Below are 19,593 nucleotides of genomic sequence, written 5' to 3' on the forward strand. Positions count from 1 at the left end.
CCGTTTCACTGTCACTGACGGCTGACTAGTCATATTGCTTATAGAGAAATATTTTCTTTACAGGATATTCATATGTGAGCAACATACGGATTAATTGAGAGAATGCCATAGTTGTGAATTTTATCTAAACTTATTTGTTGTAGGGGATGAGCTATGGAAAACAGGTTTCTTTATTTTTAAGAAACTATTGCTTTAGTATTTTTTAGCTTTTCTGGACTTGAAAGCTATAAACAGCCTACCACTATTACTGCAGATATTTTTGTGCCTGACATTCCATTCCATTGATGAGTATCCAGAAGAGTTTCCAAAAGCATACAAAGGAAGCCTAATTACCTTTGCTCTTTTAAGTCATGTATGCAGATGCTTTTCCCAACAAATTAAAGTCTGTAGAGCTTTACACTTTAGTCCTCAATTACTGCTGTATATACTTCCAGTGAGTGGTGGAATAGGCAACCGTACACTGCATTTAAAGTTGTGTATGATATTATATCCAGGTTAATAATACCTGTAAAAAAGTGGAATGCTGGCATAGCCTTAATCATAGTCTGTAAATGAAGAGTCTTGTAAAATTTGATAGTAGGTATAAAAAGATACTGAAACAAGACATTTAGAAATGGCATTTCTTTACGTGTTGGCTCAGTAAGTTGAGTTGGTTAATTACAATTATTAATATGATGAAGAGTTATTTTAGAACTTGGTAGCCATAAGAATGTTAAGAAACACTAATATTATTCCACAAATCAGTTTGTAGCTGAAAAGGCATCTCACACATGCAGATTAAAAGATTTGTGAATATGTATATGTTATTTTAAACTGAATATTAGAAAAGGAAAATCTTCTTTGCAGTTATAGCACAGATGGTCTTTGTTAGGAGGTTTAAAACTACTGAGAAAGGGTAAGTTGATTTCTAACAGCTTATGATGAAAGGGAATGGTTTTACGGAGATATATTGGGATGAGTCTGGATATTGAAAAAGAATCTAGGGATTGAACTTCATGGACTTGCTTAATGAAGAATTAGATAAAACACAACTGGAAGAAAGAATTGGTTTTTGTCCCTAATTGGTTTTCACTACTTGTACAATTATCCTGATTTATGAGCCACCTTTGCTGTGAAAGAAGTTCTAATTTTGTTTTGTGGAACATACTTGCCAGTATTGGTTATGCAAGCTCAAACTTGCAGTCCCTTCCATTCCTGAACCACTGTGTGTATCTACCAGTAGAGTGCTTTCTTCTGCTTTATCTGCTGACTGATGGAATTTGTTGTAGCTCTTCCCCCTCTTTGCTTTCCCTGCCACCCCAGCCCATACAGTTACTGATTGTGAAAGACCTGCTTGCTACATCTATCCATACCTATATAAACTCTATACATATGTGTATGTGTATAGTATATGCGATGTTATACTGTATATAATATATAGCCTATAAAATACTATGAGCGTATATATTTTAATTCCAATTCTGAAAGAATGCATTTGCTGTGCATACAAGGGTAGACTGCACATGGTCATCCCTAAGGAGCTTTAGGAGCTGTGTTCTCTGAATATAGTTTGTTTACAGAGCAAGGTTGAAAGTGAGTAATAGAATTTATATTCATACTTATCAAAGCTAAAATGTTGCTTAGGTAATGATATATCACCTAGCTTATTAATTGCTTTAAAGTATTTGATTAATGAGAGTGAACTCTACTTAAGCCTCAAGTCTCTGTAAACCTCTGTGAAGTAAGCACACAAGTGTTTTCCTAATTTCATAGATTGGCAAAGTGAGTGAGGGGGAATGTGCTCAGCATGACAGCTGGAAAATCTGCATCTGCTCAGGGAGCTGGAGCTGTTCTATGTCTCGTGATCATCACTTAATTCACACTCTGTTACGAAAGGGTGTGAAACAATTCACTTAATGCAATTGCTTGCTTACAAAATAGGAGGAGCAAAAAAAGTAAAAAAATGATTATGTATCAGAAACTAAGAGCATTTTCTCTACTGTTGCTGTGCATATCTAGTGAGTTTCACTGTATTTCTTGAGTCAGGCTCTCTAGAAATGTTTTCTGTTCATTGTTTTCTTTTTTTACAACTTTTTGTGGTAATTCACTTAATTTTAATATCCGTAAGTTAATTCTAGTAACTTTAAGCTTTACTCATATTCCTCACAGTAAGTCAAAGCTTATTGTTGAAATCTACCTTCCTCAACGCTGACTTTATTGCTTAATGCATGTGGAAGTAACCATGCAGATGGTTTCTAACATCCTAACTGCAGGTGACATGGAATTTCTGAATTATACATCCAAGTTTGATACTATGTGACTTTTTAAGTTTTTATGACCTGGTTTCACTCAAGAGAATGTTGTTTCATCCACTCAGAAGTAGTATGCATCTTATTGAAAGTGTTTCAGTGTTTCAGCTTTTGAATATCCTTTATTTCTGAAGAAAAACTATTTCCTGTTATTTCTGAGCGTCTGTATTATTCTTCAGGGAAAAAAAGTAATTCCTAATGTCCAATCTAAACCTTCCCTTGCGCAGCTTGAGGCCATTTCCTTTCTTCTTATCATTTATTACTTGGGAAAAGGGATAGACCCCCACCTTGCTACAACTTCCTTTTAGGTGTGATGTCATTCATATCTGCTTGTATCAATTCCTATCTGAATGTTAAACATCATAAGTCTCTGAAGTTGTTTCCATATCTTATTGTTAATCTTACTGGGTGGAGTAACCCTTACAATGTAAATCTTATGATGTAAAGAGGCAATCATCCAAAGGCGCTGAACACATGCAAACTTTCACAGATAATAAAAGGGGAATAAAATAACTAAGATATCCTTTCCGGTTTCTGAACTTGATTTGTTTAAGTCTGGTTGTCAGACATTGACATTAAGGCTTAATGCAGAATTACTATGTAATATAATAAGGTCACCATTTTAGTAGTTTTTGTTATTGAACCTTTCTTGGTTTTATATCTTGGATGTCTGTCAGAATGGCAAGGGGAACAATTCAGAATTCAAAACTTTGACTTTTAGAAGACTTTATTATTAAAAATACTTTCAAATGAGTCATTGCAAAGCTGTAGCAGTGAATTTTTTCATGTTTCAATAGAATATGACCAAGACTAAACTACAGCAGGTAGTATTTTAAGTGACTGTACTGCTGAGGCAACAAAAGCTGCGTAAAAAAGACGGGCTGTGCATTGAAGGGGATTCACTCGTCATGTCAGAGCTGATGGTTTTTCTGTGGCATAACAGCATGTGTCAAGATAATGGAAATTTAAATGAGTGAACAGTGGAGATAAAATGAGCAAGTACAGCCATGGATGGAAAGGGAAATGATCCTTATATTTTATGTTTGTGCTTTTGTAAAACATGTGGAGATGTATCCTACTGCATCAAAAATAATTTGCTAAAACATTGGGGTTGGGGGACCTGTTAGCATGCAACTGCTCAAGCATAGTTAAGAAGAAAACCATTCCTTGCTCCAAGTGTTCCTCTTCCCTCCAATTCCACTGATTTTTAAGTAGTGATAAATAGCAGTAATTATTTTGTTTAGCTAAAATCTGAGCAACAAAAGTACTTCTCTTGCTTTTTATTTGTGTCTGCTACTTAGTCAAATCTCTGTCTAAAGTAGTAAAGCTGTCAGGACAAAGTGGGCATCAGAAGGTGAGTGGCAAGTACAGATCTCTTGCTTATCGAAATGACAGTTCACATTTAAGTTGTGTAGTTGGAAGTGACTCTTTGTCATCTGTAATTGCTTTTGCCCGAATGAGAAGTTCCCAGGTTCCAGAGGGCAAATTTTTGCAACAGAAGAGCCTTGGATGTGATTAATTTGCAACATCATGTGTTGGCAGTACATTGTACAAGAAGCCGAAAGATAAAATGATGGGAAGCCAACCTGTTCTCCCAGCTGAGTTAGTCATGACATGCAAGGATTAGGGGAATTTAGACTGAGTTGAGTAATTAGGGTAACTTCACTTCCCCGAATGTCATTCTAGTGCAACTGCTACATCTTTTCTTTTGAAAAAGCTTTAAAAAGAAATTTACTTTGCCTGCGCTGATGGACCTGCAAAGTAGAGTTAAAAATAACAGCTATGTGATTTAAGAACATGTACTCTTTAAATGGTTTTCTGAACTGGATCTGTTTAACCTTCTGAAATATTTGATTTCCCAAGTTACAGTAATACAGTTTCATAAACCAGTGTCCTTTTCAAATGACTGTAACACCGGTGACTGTGTAAAATCACTTTTAATAATAGGGGAGAAACATGAGCAAGAAGCTTGCATTGAAAAAATCCACTCTTTTTTATTAGCTTTTTGTCATCCTTCTTTCCTCAATTAAAATTAATAGCATGAGATGATTTTTCCTGTGTTTAGTCACCTTGTCATACAGTGCATAGACATATATGCTATTTTGAGCACAAGACTGGACCAGCTGGTGTCGGTAAATAACTTTGTCTCATGTGTTCACTGTAAATTGGAAAAAGTTTTAATAAAATAGATGTCTGGTAAAGGGTTGCAGGTGTAAATGTTATTTGTATTAACTACAGCTAGCTTTGAAAAAGGGGTGAGTTGTCTGATTAATTTTTCATCTGTGAATGCTTATGTATTAAAATTAAGGTCAGGACATTTTCCTACAAAGATTCTTGATGAAACTCTAGTCAGAAGAGATAAATGATATCTGAAGTGTAACTTTTAACTCATAACTGAGGGAAGAGGTGTTGTCCAGAAGATCTGGTGACCAAGATGCATGTATGGCGTGAAAAAATAGTTTGATGTACTTGCTCAATTTATGAGAGTAGGGTTTTTAAAATACCTGTGTCTTCCATATCTCATGATTTGGATCACATTTGGCTGTGAAGTGGGAATTTAACCCAGGGCTTTGTATGCTGTACGAAAACAATTAAAAATTTCCAATTTTTTCGTTTCTTATGGTTCACAGAAGTTTTTTTCCTATGTCAGTGTTTTGATTTATGTCACTTACCTTAAATGCCGATTTTTGATATGGGGTTTTTTTTGTTTTGTTTTTGTGAGGTGGTTTGTTTTGTTGTTTGTTTGTTTTTTGTTTTTTTTTACCTAGACATAACATGCTGTGTAATTTTCTTTTTTTTTTAAGCCAGTTATGATGCCAGTGTTTTTTACTGTTTTTATTGTTTCTTTCAGGAAAAAGCAGATAATTTTATTTCTGCTTCAATTTCAAGATGTACTTTTCATGTTGTGGCATATAGTTTTCCTAAGACATAAAACATCAAGTTTAAGTTGACCATTAATTCCAATTAGCTAATAAAAATGTTGAATTTTTCTTACAGGAGATGATCAGATTGAGAGAAAAGGCCAAGTTCTAATCCTTTTAGTGGAACAAGCTCTCAGTTTCCAGGATTACAAAGCAGCTAGTATGCATTGCCAGGAGCTCATGGCCACAGGTGAAGTGAATAAATGGGGGTTGCATGGGATGATGGCGGTGGTAATCAGAGTTCTGACTCTTTGCTTACTGTGAAGTATTGCACTTCAGATTGGTCCATTTCATTCAAAAATTAGATATGCTTTGTTTGTGGAAGTCAACTGGCATCTCTGTGGAATGGATGCTGTATACAGCAAATACTGTATGTGAGAAGATGGTTACGTGTCTAATAGTTCAGTAACTTTAGGAAGCTTTTCTATATTCCTCTGGGAACCACAATTTTTATTCTTTTTACACTGTACCCATCTCAAGCAGATAAAAATATGTGACTGCAGCTAGCAGGAATGTACAACTTTTTAGATGTCTACTATTCTTTCAGAACTCTTAAAATACTTGTGCTATTTATGTAATTTGTATTTGTCTGGGGATGAGTGGAGATAAATGAAATATATGTGTCAGGGTACTAAAGAAGATGGGATTTGTTTCTTTGGCTCTTTTTTCTGCCTTGAGATTGAGGGGGGAAATTTGCGATGAATTGAGATTCTTTTAATATAGCAAGTGATACATTGTACTTTTTTTTTGTTGGTTTTTTTGTTGTTGTTTTTTTTTTAATTTACAGCCACTCCAGTAAGGTGTTCAATATCATGCTGTTTTTCTTACTGCGGTGTGTAGGCTTACAGATGCCTGTTGTACTGATATCTACAATATGATAATAATTAATCTTCTATGTATTTGGTCAGTCTAACATTGAGTTACATCTCTGATTTATGGAGCCTTTATGGTTCTTTCCTTAGGGGATGTTAAGTGTCAGGACGAATGCCACACGCCCTCCTTTATCTCATCCAGTAAGAGTTATGCAGCATCTTCCTATCACTTGTGAAGCTTACCAACCTCAGAAGTATGTTTTGTATTCCCTTGTAGGTTATTCTAAGAGCTGGGAAGTATGCAGTCAGCTTGGGCAATCAGAAGGCTACCATGATTTAGGTATGCGTCAGGAGCTCATGGCTTTTGCTCTGACACACTGTCCCCCAAGTTCCATAGAGGCGTTGTTGGGAGTGAGCAGTTCATTGCAGACCCAGGTGGGTGTTCCTGAAACTATTTTCATGCAAGGTCAGTGCTTACCAAAGTAAAGGAGACTTGTGCTCGTTTTGAAGTTTGTTCCCTTAAATTCCACCCCCCTACAAGTTTATAATTGTTCTACTTGGTTTTTCTTCTTTCAGTGTTACATTTCAACAAATGAAGTCTCTTTATGAGCATTTTTATATGTTCAGTTGGCTTCTCCAGTAGAAGTGCAATTGTATTCTCTGCCTTTAGTACTTTTATTTTCTTTATTTATTGCCTCATTTAAATGTTTTATTTCCAAATGCGGTTAAATAATTTTTTCCATGTTTACACTTTCTGATGCAACTTCATTAAATGCCCATGTAAATGTCTATTAAATCTTTATTCAAACGTTTTCATGATCTCTACCCAATATACAATGAAATTCTTTTCCCACTCATTTCAGCCATGTAATGGTTTCAACAACTACAACAGGCTTTATGTTTGAGCCATATTAACTCTGCAATGACTGATGACTTAATAGAATCACATCTTAGGTGTTCAGCTGATCATAGTATGTATGTGAGAATGCATAATTGTGGCATTTAAATACAACTTTGCCAAGTGACATAGCAAACCTTCTGAAAAGTTTTATTTGAAACTGCAGTGCGGTAATTTAGGTTGTCAAAACGTTCAATTTCTGTTCAGCGTAATTACAGCTTGGCCTACATACTATTGCTTGTTTAAGATTTCGTAATTGTCTTAGTAGTCTAAGAATTCACAATGTTCATGTTTGTATTACACTAAGATAGGTCTGTTTTAGAGGGCTTGAATTCTGTGTTTGAACAACGGGGGAGAAGGGAGCAATGAGTACAGTACTTACGTAGTCTAAGGCACCTGCAAATGCATACCCTTTTTCTTTACAAAATTGCCTTTGTAATAATGTGTATGAGAAATACTGGCAACATATGAAGGCAGCCTGTACTGCTTCAGGGACAGAGTAACATCAGAATAAAATGCTACAAAGAATTTGAAATAAAAGTCTATCTCCTGCAACCTATTTAATGTTTTATTTTTATCATGAAAGCACTCAAATTTGAGAGGTAAGTGTAATTATGAGCTTAAACACAAGTGGAATTATTGCAGAACTGATATCTGTACAATATAGAAATAAAAACTTGTTTCCCCCCTTATGTGCCTATACCTAGCATTAGAATTTGAAGTCAGACAAACTTTTGACAATGTATAAATGAAAATTAGTTATACTTTCTGTCAATTCACTGCTTCTATGTTGCTGTCTCATTCCTTCTAAAGGCTTCATGTCCTGGTAGTTGTAATGAAGTGCAGCTGCTCAGCCACTAGTTATTACTCTCTTGCATCCCACTTCTCCAACGGAAAAGATCCTCTGTCTTCTCCATTCACAAAACTTGAGGCTGAATCTTGCTCAGGTTTCTTTGTTAGTGCAGTATCATTTGTAGCAAAAGTGCAGTGATGATTAATGTAATATTTGCCCCAAGAAGCCAAACCTAAGTAATGATTTCTGTCAAAGCATGTTTACTCAGTTTCTTCTGCAATTACTTTGTCCATAAAATAAGCATAAGCTTTTCAGGTCTGTCCATTAATTGTCCTACATGTTCTGTCCAAGCACTCTGTCTTTGTATGTAGGTAGATAGATATATGCTGAAAAACCTTATCAGAAAGTCATGCTAACTATATGATATTAAACGACTGTGTCTTTCGCCCACAAAACTACAATCTTGTGTAACACTTGCTTGGCAGCTCCACAGAGGCACCTCAGAGGCACAGTTCAGATAATGGCTGTTTTTCATGTAAGTTCTTTAGTTAACATAGTATAGCAGGGTGCATATAATTTTTTTAAAAATATTTTACATTATGTGAAAAATATTGCACAAAAATCACAGAGAAGGGAAGGTGGTTTTGTCTGGGGCTACAACAGTGAGGGGATGCCAAAGATACCTATGTGTTCTTCTCCCTGTCTTCTCCCACACCCTTGTTTTTCTGTCATGGAAGCTTTTACATCAGAATTTCTTGCATTTCCTACGACATCAGTCATAATTCTTACATTTTGTTATTTGACTGGTAAGAGATTATTTTGTGTTTATAGATTCTTTATCAGGCTGTGAATTACCAGTTCCTTCCTTCAGAAGGAGGTGAGAATGTATATGTCTCAGGACCGTCTTCACTGATCAGTAAGGATACAGAGGTAAGCTTTAAAGAGAGTTTTTGGAGTAATAATTATTTTTTTCTGCATTATGAAGAGCTGGATTTGATTTTTTTAGCAATATCTACTGTTTACTAGATAAAATGCACAACATAAAAGAAATTACTATTTTCTGTTCTTAGATTGTTGTAAGTTCAAGGTTTTGTTTATGTCTTTATAGTTAGTCTGGTGCAATTTTTTTATTGCCTCTTCCTACGCAGTCTTAACACCACAGGAAAAAAACCCACCACAAACCCAGAGGCAGAAGAGGAAAGTGCCAAAAAAATTAACATGATAATATACATTAATGTTGATTTGATTTTTGACCTGTCCCAATTGCGAAGCAAAACACTTGAAAATAAACCTAAGCTACAAATTTAATAAAAAAATGCCTTGAATTAAACTTACTTTTCCCTTTTGTTCTGTGTATCATGAAGTTTGTGTCTTCTTTGCCATTTTATAACTTCCATATATTGCATCTGAAACTATTTCTATGTGTAAGATCAGGAGAAACATCGAGTGTTTTGTGGGAAATAGAGGCAAGGCAGCAGGAAAATAGGCTGCTATTATTCTTTCTACTTTTCATGTTTATTGTTTTAAGTTTGTACATGTACAATTGCAAGTATATTTCTCTCTTTAAAGAAGATGTAATTACCTATTTATGAAATTCTAAGTTTAATTTTATTCTTTTCTGTTTAATTAAGGTTTTCTGTAGATAATGAACAGATCTTGGGTGGGGAGAAGGGTAGTAAAAGCCTTAAAGACATACAGGAAAGAACAGAGAGAGAGAAAGAAAGAAAGAAAGAAGGTGGTTCATGTTGCATAGTCTGACGTTTTTAGAAGAGTGTCTTGAACTGCAGTCACCTTAATGTCACTATACCCTTGGGTAATTTTTACCAATGACAGTGTAGATGAAACACACTAGTCTTTGCCTTTTAGTGTACTTAACATCATGTGGCTTAAAAACCCACACCTCTCCTTCACGTTGTTGGAGTGGGAAGAGAACTTCTATGCCTCTATTTTGTGTATGTTTTATATATGTATAGGCATACATACATTGTATACATATATGTGTATGTAAACATACATATACATGTTTGCATATATAAAAAATAAATAGGCAAGAAAGCAAAATACCGCTGAAAACAGTATTCAGGGGAAAAGAGCTAAACACCTTAACTGCTAGAGTCTGCTATGAAGAACAGGTCTGTTTCGCTGGCAGGAGTGCTTAAAATTTTCTGGAAATTGGTAAATGAATCTTTCTGAGGGGAAGATTATTAAGTAGATGTTAAAATTGTTCAACTTTCTGATGTGGATGCATGTGTTTACAGAATTTTAATGTATATAACAAACTGTCATGCATCACCTTTCATATGCTGTAGTGCTATTTACTATGTTGTGACAGAACAATTAGACTTGCATAAAAATGATTCAGAAACTTATTCAGAGATTTATCAGAGTTGAGTAAACTCAATAATTAAATTTATTATCCATTCAGTTTGGATATCTGAAGCAATTTTCATTATGCTAAAGAATTCACATTCGGAAATTTGTTCGATATTTTTTTTCCCCGCCCTTAGTTGTGGTTGGTTGACTGTTTAGAATTGGAATTAGGTAAGCAGTTGACCTGACAAGTTTGTATGTTGCTGCATTGAGTTTTTTATTTCTTTCTGTGTTAATACAGCTTCTTGGCATGTCATATTTCAGACTGTTACACTATGAAATGAGTTCTGTATGTTTGCTAATTCTGTCTTTTTGTTCTCTCCCAGTTAACTTAATAGGGATTTATAGCTTCTTTCATTTCTTGCAATGACACAGGGGGAAAGGGCCCAGAATTTAGTCAGTGTATAACCCTTCCTTTGTTACAGACATCTGAAATGTTAGAAAAGCAATATATTTAATAACTCAGTTTCTCTGACTTAACCGAATCCCATGTCTGCAATCCCCATAGTTCCACTTCAGCTAATTCCTCGTGCTTCACTTTCATTGTCTTGTACAGAATTTCAGTTCCTTCAAAGAAAAAACTGTAAGACTTTTTCCCTTTCTTTTTCTCCTTTCTTTTTCACTTACGTCCTGATTAACTTAGAGCATCATTTTTTCGAGGATTTGACAAATGTTTTTCTTTCGTAGTTGTTGATACCTTTTCAAATTGGTGCTCTAATTTTTCTTATCTTGACTAAGCGTCTTCTATCATACATGTGTTTGGGCATCCCTTTCTCTGTTGCATTAAAAATACCTATCTGTAAGTATATCAGTTTTCCCTTCCGAAGCTTTAGTGACTTTTTTTCTACTCTTCTTACCTTCATCTAGTATTGAATCATTAGTTGCTGCTACCTTTTTTTTTCATTATAGTAACTTACATCACCAGCTCACCATACTTGTCAATCATTCTTCTCTTGAACTCCTCTCTAGAAATGTCTAAACTAATTTCATTTTTTTTGTTTTAAGTTTTTCCTCTAAAAACTTTTTTCCCATTAAACTTCCAGAAATCTTGATAGCAGCTGGCTTTATAACTCCACAGATTGCATAGAAATGTGTCATTTAATACTGCTGTCATATTGCCGTCAGTATAATTTTTCTCCAAGTTTTTGGTGGTTTTACTTCGAAGGAAATTCCTGATTGCTATGATAAAGATGCACTTAATTATTCTGTAGGAGCTAACCTATTTGCACAAGAATGTACTTCATTAGCTTAGTGCCAGCTTGTCACCGTTGATTGAACTTGTGGGATCCATTGGAGGAATTATCTTTTGGAAGCTACAATGATTCTCACATAGCAGACTATTTTTAAGCAAAATGCTAAGTTTCCCCAGTCTGCACCCTTTTTTCTTTTTGTTGTATGTGACAAATGCATTGACAACTAATCTATGCTTCTCAAACAAAATATCTCAGTAAGAAAATTAAGGTCTTGATAATGAAAAGCATTTCAGCATATTATAGCTAACATCTGATTAAAATCTAATGCTTAACCATGAAATGCTGTGTTGTGTCTAAACAATGGAAACAATAACCTTCGATTGCCTTGTGATCTCTGACTTTGTTAAATGTGCAGAATAGTTAAAACATGCATTACATCTAAGAAAAATATCTATCTTTTACATATCTGAACGTGAAAACTTAATTACTGTAACATGGCACATCAGCAGAAGAGAAATCTAGGGTCTCACATTCCCTTGAAAACAAACTCTTTTGATATGAGAGCAGACATAATTTCTAGAGGAGAGTATCTTAAAGTTATAGGAATGATTTTCTTAAATGTTGCTTAAAGAAAAGAAAATTCCCAATTAACAGAGTATTAGCATCTTCTTTGCTTTTGCATTTTTTCCCAAGCACTAGGTCTGGGGAAAGACAGGATCTTTTAAACATCTGTATACATTAAATTGGTATGTCATGCATTTTTATCATTGCTGGTTAGAAATGCTTAGGGAATGTTGTGTTTGCGGCACGCACTGGGAACTCTTCAACCTGGAGTCTTTGGAGCCTCAGGGCAAAAATAACGCTCCAGCTGCTGTTTGAAATAGTTATGCTTTGGGTTTGTTTGGTGGGTTTTGGTTTGGTTTGTTTTTTGTTTTTTTAATTTTATTTATTTTGAGATTAACTGGAACTGTGTTTTGTGGTTTAGTAAATGTACTGGTTTTAATTCTGTAATAAGTAACTTTAAATTCTTCTCATGGGAAGAGGTAGCTGCAATTCCTGAAGAAATAGTGTTCATTAACAGTGTCACAGAACTCTTGTGCAGAGGAGAAAAATCTAAACGTGGAACTCTATACATGCACTATTTAAGCTCCTGTTGTAGTCAGTGGAGGTCCAGTATATGATGCATAGAGAATAATGCAGCTAATCAGCCATTAGGTGCTTGTTGCAGTTACTTAATCATAGATATCAGCAATTTGAGATAGCCCAAGTTATCCTCCTCCTTTAGCTACTGATCCAAAAAGTCTACGTCCTCTGTCAGATCTACAAGTGTGTTAAGCAGGTATCTTTATTACTGCCATATATCTCAGTCATCAAAGCCTGCATTTAAGCAGCTGAATCAAATGCATTGTGTATGCTTAAGGCTGGGTTACTTTTTTGGTTCTAGTGACATTAAAGTCATAATAAGAGCTTAGACATCCAGTGTCACCTGAATTTTAGTGTTGTCATCTTGAGCTGAATCTTTTCGATAGCCTCTCATCTAGGGTCTGGTTTATCTTTGCAGGAGTGGAGTTTTCAATTAGACCGGTTCATTAGCTGTAACATACCTTACAAAAAGAAAAAAACACACACACCCCCAAAAACCCCCAAACCAAACCCCTCCCAGGCATAAAACATAAATGTAGGTTAAACATTAATATGTATGTAAAAGAAACTATTTCAAAATCCTATTTTCCAATGGAAGTATCAAAAAGGGAAAAAGAAAAAGGAAAACTAATACTTGATGTTCTGTCTTATGAACAGAATCTGTTCCAATTCGCTTTGTTTCCTTTATAGTCTTAGGCGTTAAGAGACATTATGCAATAAGGTGTATACAGTATATGGTTTTTGCATGCTTTAATCCTTGCACCTTCAGTAATTGTTGTTTTGTAATTGTAAAAGAAAAAAAAATAATCCATATTACAGGCGTTCTGATTTGTTACTCTGTCTTCCATGTTTATTTAAAATGTAGGTGGCTTTGTTATTTGTCGTTGCATTGGACTGGTTGGAATTATATATATGTGTATGCATGAGAATACGTATAGATATAAAAATATTTTACCTGTTATTTTAGAGTATCTTGATAATTCAGAATTTGTTGACTGACTTTTTTTTACACTGATTTAGATTCATTCAAAAATTTAAGCTGCTATTATTATTTTGTTTTTAACCTGATGTGCTTAGTTTTATAAAAGATATCAGGAAGAAATGATAATTTCCCCGAAACAGCTCTCAAGACGTCCAAACTAACTTCCTCCTGACAATACAATTAAAGGATGCAAGTTGTCTTAAGATAGGATCTCAAACAATCTTTAGGAAATAATTTATTTTATGAGAGATTGATTCAGGATAGCAAAAAGTTATAGCCTTTAAATGTTGCTGTTCCAGGTACACAGAGGAATGGCTTTTTAGAAAACAGAATTCTTATTTGTGCAGAGAAGACTGTAATTACTTGTTAAAGTTGAAATTGTTTTTAGAGAAGATCAGTAGAGTTTATCTGATAGCAGCAGAGCTATAGAAACATACACACTAGCATACAAATTAGCCCATTAGTTTTCACACTACTGAAGGAGGTTTATTTTAAGAAAATTTATTTTTATAGAATCGTTTGGGTTGGAAGGGACCTTAAAGTTCATATGTTTCCACCGCCCCTGCCATGGGCAGGGATACCTTCCACTAGACCAGGTTGTTCAAAGACCCATCCAGCCTGGCCTTGAATGCTTCAAGTTTTGCTCGAATGCAGTTGAGAACTTGAGCGGGACTTTTTTTTTCTCCTGGTTCTGTTTGGTTTAGTTTTGGTTTATTTTTTTCCCCATGAAAAATTTTCAGTGTCCTGCAGCATCTACTTGAAAAGGGAGGCAGAGAGAAAACTTAGTATTCTGTATACAACATTTAAAATAAATGACAAAAATCTTTTGTACGAAGTAAGAAGAGTGGTTTACTTAACATACAAACAGGAAATTCTCTCCCACACCCCAAGCCACCAGACCTATGATTTTCAGTTGCTTTTAACTTTTCAGAGGAGTAAAAATACTGGCATGTTGTAATTGGCATTAATTTTCTTTATTTGGTCAAGTAAAAGCTGAAATTTCCAGTTTAGCCAGTCAGTTCATTAGTGGTACATCGTGAAATGCAGAATGTAGTTTCAGAAAGGACTGAAAAAATGCTGAAGCCTTAATGGAAAGAAGGATTTAAGATGAACCTGCTACTTCAGTGGTCAGCTTGAGGCTGTGATTTACTGCATACTACAGTAAAAGGTACTAAATATAAGTTTGTCTGCAGTGAAATTCTGCCTTACTGAAGCTAACGTGTTTTGTCGCTGAGCTTATGGTAGGGGACGTAATTCACTGAAGTGTAACGACATCTTTTTGGGCTGGAGTCTGGAATTTTGTCATGAATTAGTATGTTGTAAACTAATACCTCATATTTAGTTATACATGTAGAAATTTTCTATTTGGATACACTTCAGTGTGTGGGGAGATGAATAATAGGGTTGTTAGTGAGAACCATTGGATATAAAGCTCTTGAACTTTGCTGTATGGAGGAAAATACTTATTTTTTTCTACTGCTGAAGACAGTGTGTTTACATTAGCATACTAATTATATATTCATGTGTAATGTGCAAGCCTTGTAAAGCATGCAATTAATGCTAAACCTTTCAGGACAGAAATAACACAGATCAACCAACATGAGTGTTCTGGGTATTATTTAAATGCTTTACATGAGGTAAAGCTGATAGCCAAAGCTCCATTTTTGGAACGTGTTCTGCTTTTAAGAATTTACTTACATGTGAGTTTACTGAGTGAAAACGTTTTGCAGGATCATGTGTAGACATGTATGTGCATGTATTACAGAAGCAGTTTGCAACTGGGGGTAGGCTGGGGTCTCTGGTTTTTTTTGCAGTCTTTTAGGTTTGCTATATCTGGTATCTTCTAAATGCTGACTACAGAATTTCAAATCTTGATGATTCTTTTTCACTTGGTCTGGAGATGAATGTTTACATCACTTCTCATTTTCCCTACTGAGAATTCAACTTAATTAATGCTGCCTCTGTACAAATACAAGATTGTGTCTACTATCAGCTTTCTTGAATTACTGAAAATTAATTTTAGCATGCTCAATCTGCTCATTTGTAGAGACATCATTATTTTAACAGAAGCATTCAACAATTATGTAAAACATTACCATTATAAACTTCGGAATTAAAACCAGCTGTTGTCTGTGGAAACAGGAGATTATAACTGAATAAGGGGCAAAATGTTCTGTTGGTCATGCTGGTAACTTCAGATTGAAACTCCTAAACCGCTTTTAACTTGTTTTTTGTTTGTCTTTGACAGCTGCTGCTTAAATTAATGATCATTAAAAGTATGTTACTAACATAGTATCTTAGTATTATGCATAGAACTCTAATGCATTTGGCTTTAGGTCATTAGCCTAATTAAAGCATGAGTCTTAACACTTGCCATTGTGTGTTGGATATGCTCACAGGATGAAACCAACACTGCCTCTAGCCAGTCTGCTGATTTGTTGTACTGGACGACATCAAAAACCATGAAGGTGTTGTCTAACACAACTATGACTACAAAAGCCATGCTGCATGCTGTCAGTGATGGACAGTGGTGGAAGAGATCGTTAACTTATCTTCGACCGTTACATGTAAGGGATTGCTGATGTGTCTCTGAACGTTTACACATTCAATGATACATTAGTATAAAAGCTAGGCTGTTTTGTAGTATCTGCTAACTGAAGACCTCAAATCAATAAATGAACTAGAGACATCATGGGATTGTTTGCAAGCAAATCCCAATTAAAGAAGGGGACTAAAGCTGTTTCTTTTTCTTGTTTTCTAATCTGTTTCATCCTGCTTTCTTAGCATAGTGTGGGAAGGCATAGTTGAAATTTGGCAGAACTTCGAAACTTTGAGGAAGGAAGCACAGCAAAGCCCGATCTTTAAATGCTCTTTTTTTTATATTGAAAGCCATTCCTTTTCAGTTTCTCTTTTCTACCTTCTCTATCTCAGTGGATTTTCTGTAGCGTTCATGATACTAGTTTTTCTGATGGTACTTCTAAACATGATTCTCTTTAAGGATACTGGACCTCGTTCAGCATTGGTTTATGTAAGATGATACCTATCTTACTCCCCAGTGAATTAAATTATATTTTCATTTACAGCTGTTTCCCTTCTGAGCAGCAGTTACAGACTCTTTAATGAGCTTTTTTACAACTAGGTTCAACTATACTTATTTTTCCCAGGGCCAAGAATTTGGAGATGTGTTAAAAAGTGGGCCTGAAGAAAATGCCATTGTGGAAAAACAAGGCTGTCATCCATTTTACGAGTCTCTGATTGCTGATCCATATGTTGCAGAAGTAAGTTTCTGTTAGAGTTCTGAAGTGTTAGTTTTTGTTGAGATGTTATAATTAAGTAAAAATACGGATTTTGGATTATTTGTGTGACTTGAAATTTTGTGCAATAGTAGGAAAAAATCGAAAAATAAACAGAAAGGAAAGCAAATGCAGGAACTAAGGCAGATAATTGCATCCAATTCAGGTGAGCCAAATAGAACTTCAGGGTATAGTGCACGTGTGTCAGTTACCTTTATTTTACTTCTAGTCTGAAATCAGCTATGGCACATACCAGAACAATTCTTCGGAAAGCTTTGCGGAAGTATTGCTGAGAACAGAGAAACTGACAGAAACAAAGAGTGAAGGGAAAGACCTGCTTCCAACTACAGAAGGTATGGGTACATGTATATTCATTCCTGTATTTACTATATATAGTAAACACATGAGAATCTGTGGATGGCTTTAAATATGGAGAGTTGCACACAATGATCTGAAGTATTGTCTAGGCGTTTTGTATGAATTGGGATCCAGTTCAACATCTCAAGTTCCTAAGTAGTCTTGATAGAAGTATCTGCAGAGTTTTCAAGAGAAGTGGTATGTTTAAAGAGTTGCTCAGTAAAGACTACAATCTGAAATTTGAAAGTTGGCTTTAAATGAGCAGAAACTGGTGTTTGGGGGCTGACAAAAATACAGATGTTGTGGGGGGGGGAAGTTTTTGTAAGTTTCCTGAATACTACCATGTGTAGATATTTAAATGAAAATTGGCAACCCAGTGTTAATGTTATTTGTATGTATGCCTGTGTATTCACTTGTTGAAATTGTGTGCCATTGTGTATACAGCTTTCAGTATTGCAGGGTTGTTACAGTATTTTATTTCCTAATTAATGCATAACTGCAGCTTCTGGAATCATCAGAACTTCTTCTGAAATTTCTACATTTTTATAGGTTATACTTAACGGTTTGTTAACTGAAACAGTTTCACTTTTTAAAAAACAACAAACCACACAAAAACTACCTATGATTGTTTGTCTTTCATTTTGGCTATCTCCTGCTGGTTTAAGGAATGAACTGTTTAAATATTTACATGCTGTTAGTGTCTCTTGAAGGAAGAAAACTGTATTATTTTACTCTGTGGTAAGTTCTGCCATGAAAAATGAATATATTAAATCACTTGCAATATGAGAAAAGTTTCAAGTGAGACTTTCTTCATTAGCCACAGTTTTATTTGAGTTGTTTAGTGAAAACCAACATATTTGTCTTACAAGTATACGATTCAGTAGTTTGAGATATATGGTATTTCTACAGATAACCTGTACAGTTGTAATAGAATAACATGAATTAGAAAAGGTCAGCAACAGCTTGCATAAATGGGGATGTGTTCACATTTTGTTCCTTTCATACTCTCTTAATGCAAAAGTAGTTTCAAATCAGTACTTACGATCTCTTTTCTTGCATGTAGAAAGCCCATAGGCTTCTAGCTGTGATTGCTGTGTCTTAAAGGAGGGGGAGGCAAGGATTGAAAAGCATTCGTTGCTTGCTTAGGACAACTGATGTTAGTTGGCAGATCTTTGGTAATACTTCCTGCTCCAACTTGAGTAATTGGAACTGGTTTACAATTCAGTGGCTGCCTTTGAGGTGTAAATCTCAGTTCTGGGGACTTGTGCTTGAAGAAGAAATTGTAGATTCCAGCTTTAGTCTTCAAGCCTCTATCTTCCTCCTCCTAAGTGTGCAGACAACTGCTTTTGCAATGTTAATACTTCTGTTCTCTTCTAACGCTCTTATTCTATAGTCAGTCTGAATTTCGCTTACAAGTCCCTCCAACTGTGTTAGGGAATTGAGATTTCTGTGTTTTCCTCTGGAAAACTGAGGTGTATTTATTCTGTACTCTGCAGTCCCGTATGACACTTCTGGGTAGTCAGTAGGCAGCATTCTTACACATACAGTCTTAGTGTGACCGAGGCAGTGTTGTGCATCCCTGTTTTGTTGTGGTTCTCTTTCTCTGTAGGGCTTAGGGATTTGACGGGGAGGTTGAAGATGAAATTTGAATAGGAAGTTACTACAAACACTGCATTTCATTGTAACAGGAGTAGGTACTAAACTCAAAGTAAACCCAGGACACTTGGTCATAACCTATCAGTCCTCAGGAGTTTAAGAACAAAGAATAGCTTAATGTTTTCCATGATTTTGTAATTGCTTACAGATATGACTGTTTCACTGAAATACATACTTTTTAAGTTTAGTGAGATTTTATCACATGCTAAATGAAGAATTGAAAGCTTGAAGCAGTTTTTGTGGGTTTTTTTAGAGAGAGAAAAAAAAGGAAAGAGCTGAAACTTTCTAAGGATTGATAAATTCCAGTTATCAGAAATTATAATTTTCTTTCCTACTTTGCCTTCCAAACAGTCTTGTGGCATAAAGTAGAGACCTGCACAGGAAATAAAAATTACTTTTAAAATTAAACTTTTTTTTAGTGTTTTCCTAAGGAAATATTGCTTGTGAGACAGCAGCACTGGCTCTTTGTTTGTCAGTGCTTGTCCTTCCTGGTTTACCAACCCTGTAATGTTTAATCCCTTGGGCAAATTTCAAATTTTGCAGTGGTCTAAAATGATACTAAGTTCCTGTAAATTTTGTGAAGATGTATGAAAGGACAGAATGGCATCCTGCTAGTGACCATAGCCTGTGATTCGAACTCAGCCCTGTTAGACATCAGAGAATTCCCATAGGGCTTCACTGAGAAACAGAAAACTGAAGTTGATCTTTGTGTATACACGTGTGTTTGTGTGTACGTAAAGTAGGCATCTGTGTATGGATATATTAACACATCTGCACACAAACACACAGAAAAATTATATTTTTTGAATTAGTACAGGGGATTTTTTTTTTTTTTAATCTCAGAAGGGATGACAGTGGAGGCAGGTCTTAACAGCATTCTGGCAACA

The 19,593-nt window shown here is 35.2% G+C and overlaps 1 protein-coding gene across 1 annotated transcript in view; it reads left to right on the forward strand.

The window, feature by feature from the left end:
- Positions 1-19,593, forward strand: part of NBAS (NBAS subunit of NRZ tethering complex) — a 183,471-nt gene that overhangs the window by 71,553 nt on the left and 92,325 nt on the right. The window contains exons 33-38 of the mRNA XM_037391240.1: positions 5,286-5,399; positions 6,299-6,456; positions 8,544-8,642; positions 15,800-15,967; positions 16,565-16,678; positions 16,923-17,046. Coding sequence (XP_037247137.1) covers positions 5,286-5,399; positions 6,299-6,456; positions 8,544-8,642; positions 15,800-15,967; positions 16,565-16,678; positions 16,923-17,046 — 777 coding nt within the window. The remainder of the gene's footprint in view (positions 1-5,285; positions 5,400-6,298; positions 6,457-8,543; positions 8,643-15,799; positions 15,968-16,564; positions 16,679-16,922; positions 17,047-19,593) is intronic.

Source organism: Falco rusticolus, chromosome 6, assembly GCF_015220075.1.
Source record: "Falco rusticolus isolate bFalRus1 chromosome 6, bFalRus1.pri, whole genome shotgun sequence".
NCBI lineage: Eukaryota > Metazoa > Chordata > Aves > Falconiformes > Falconidae > Falco > Falco rusticolus.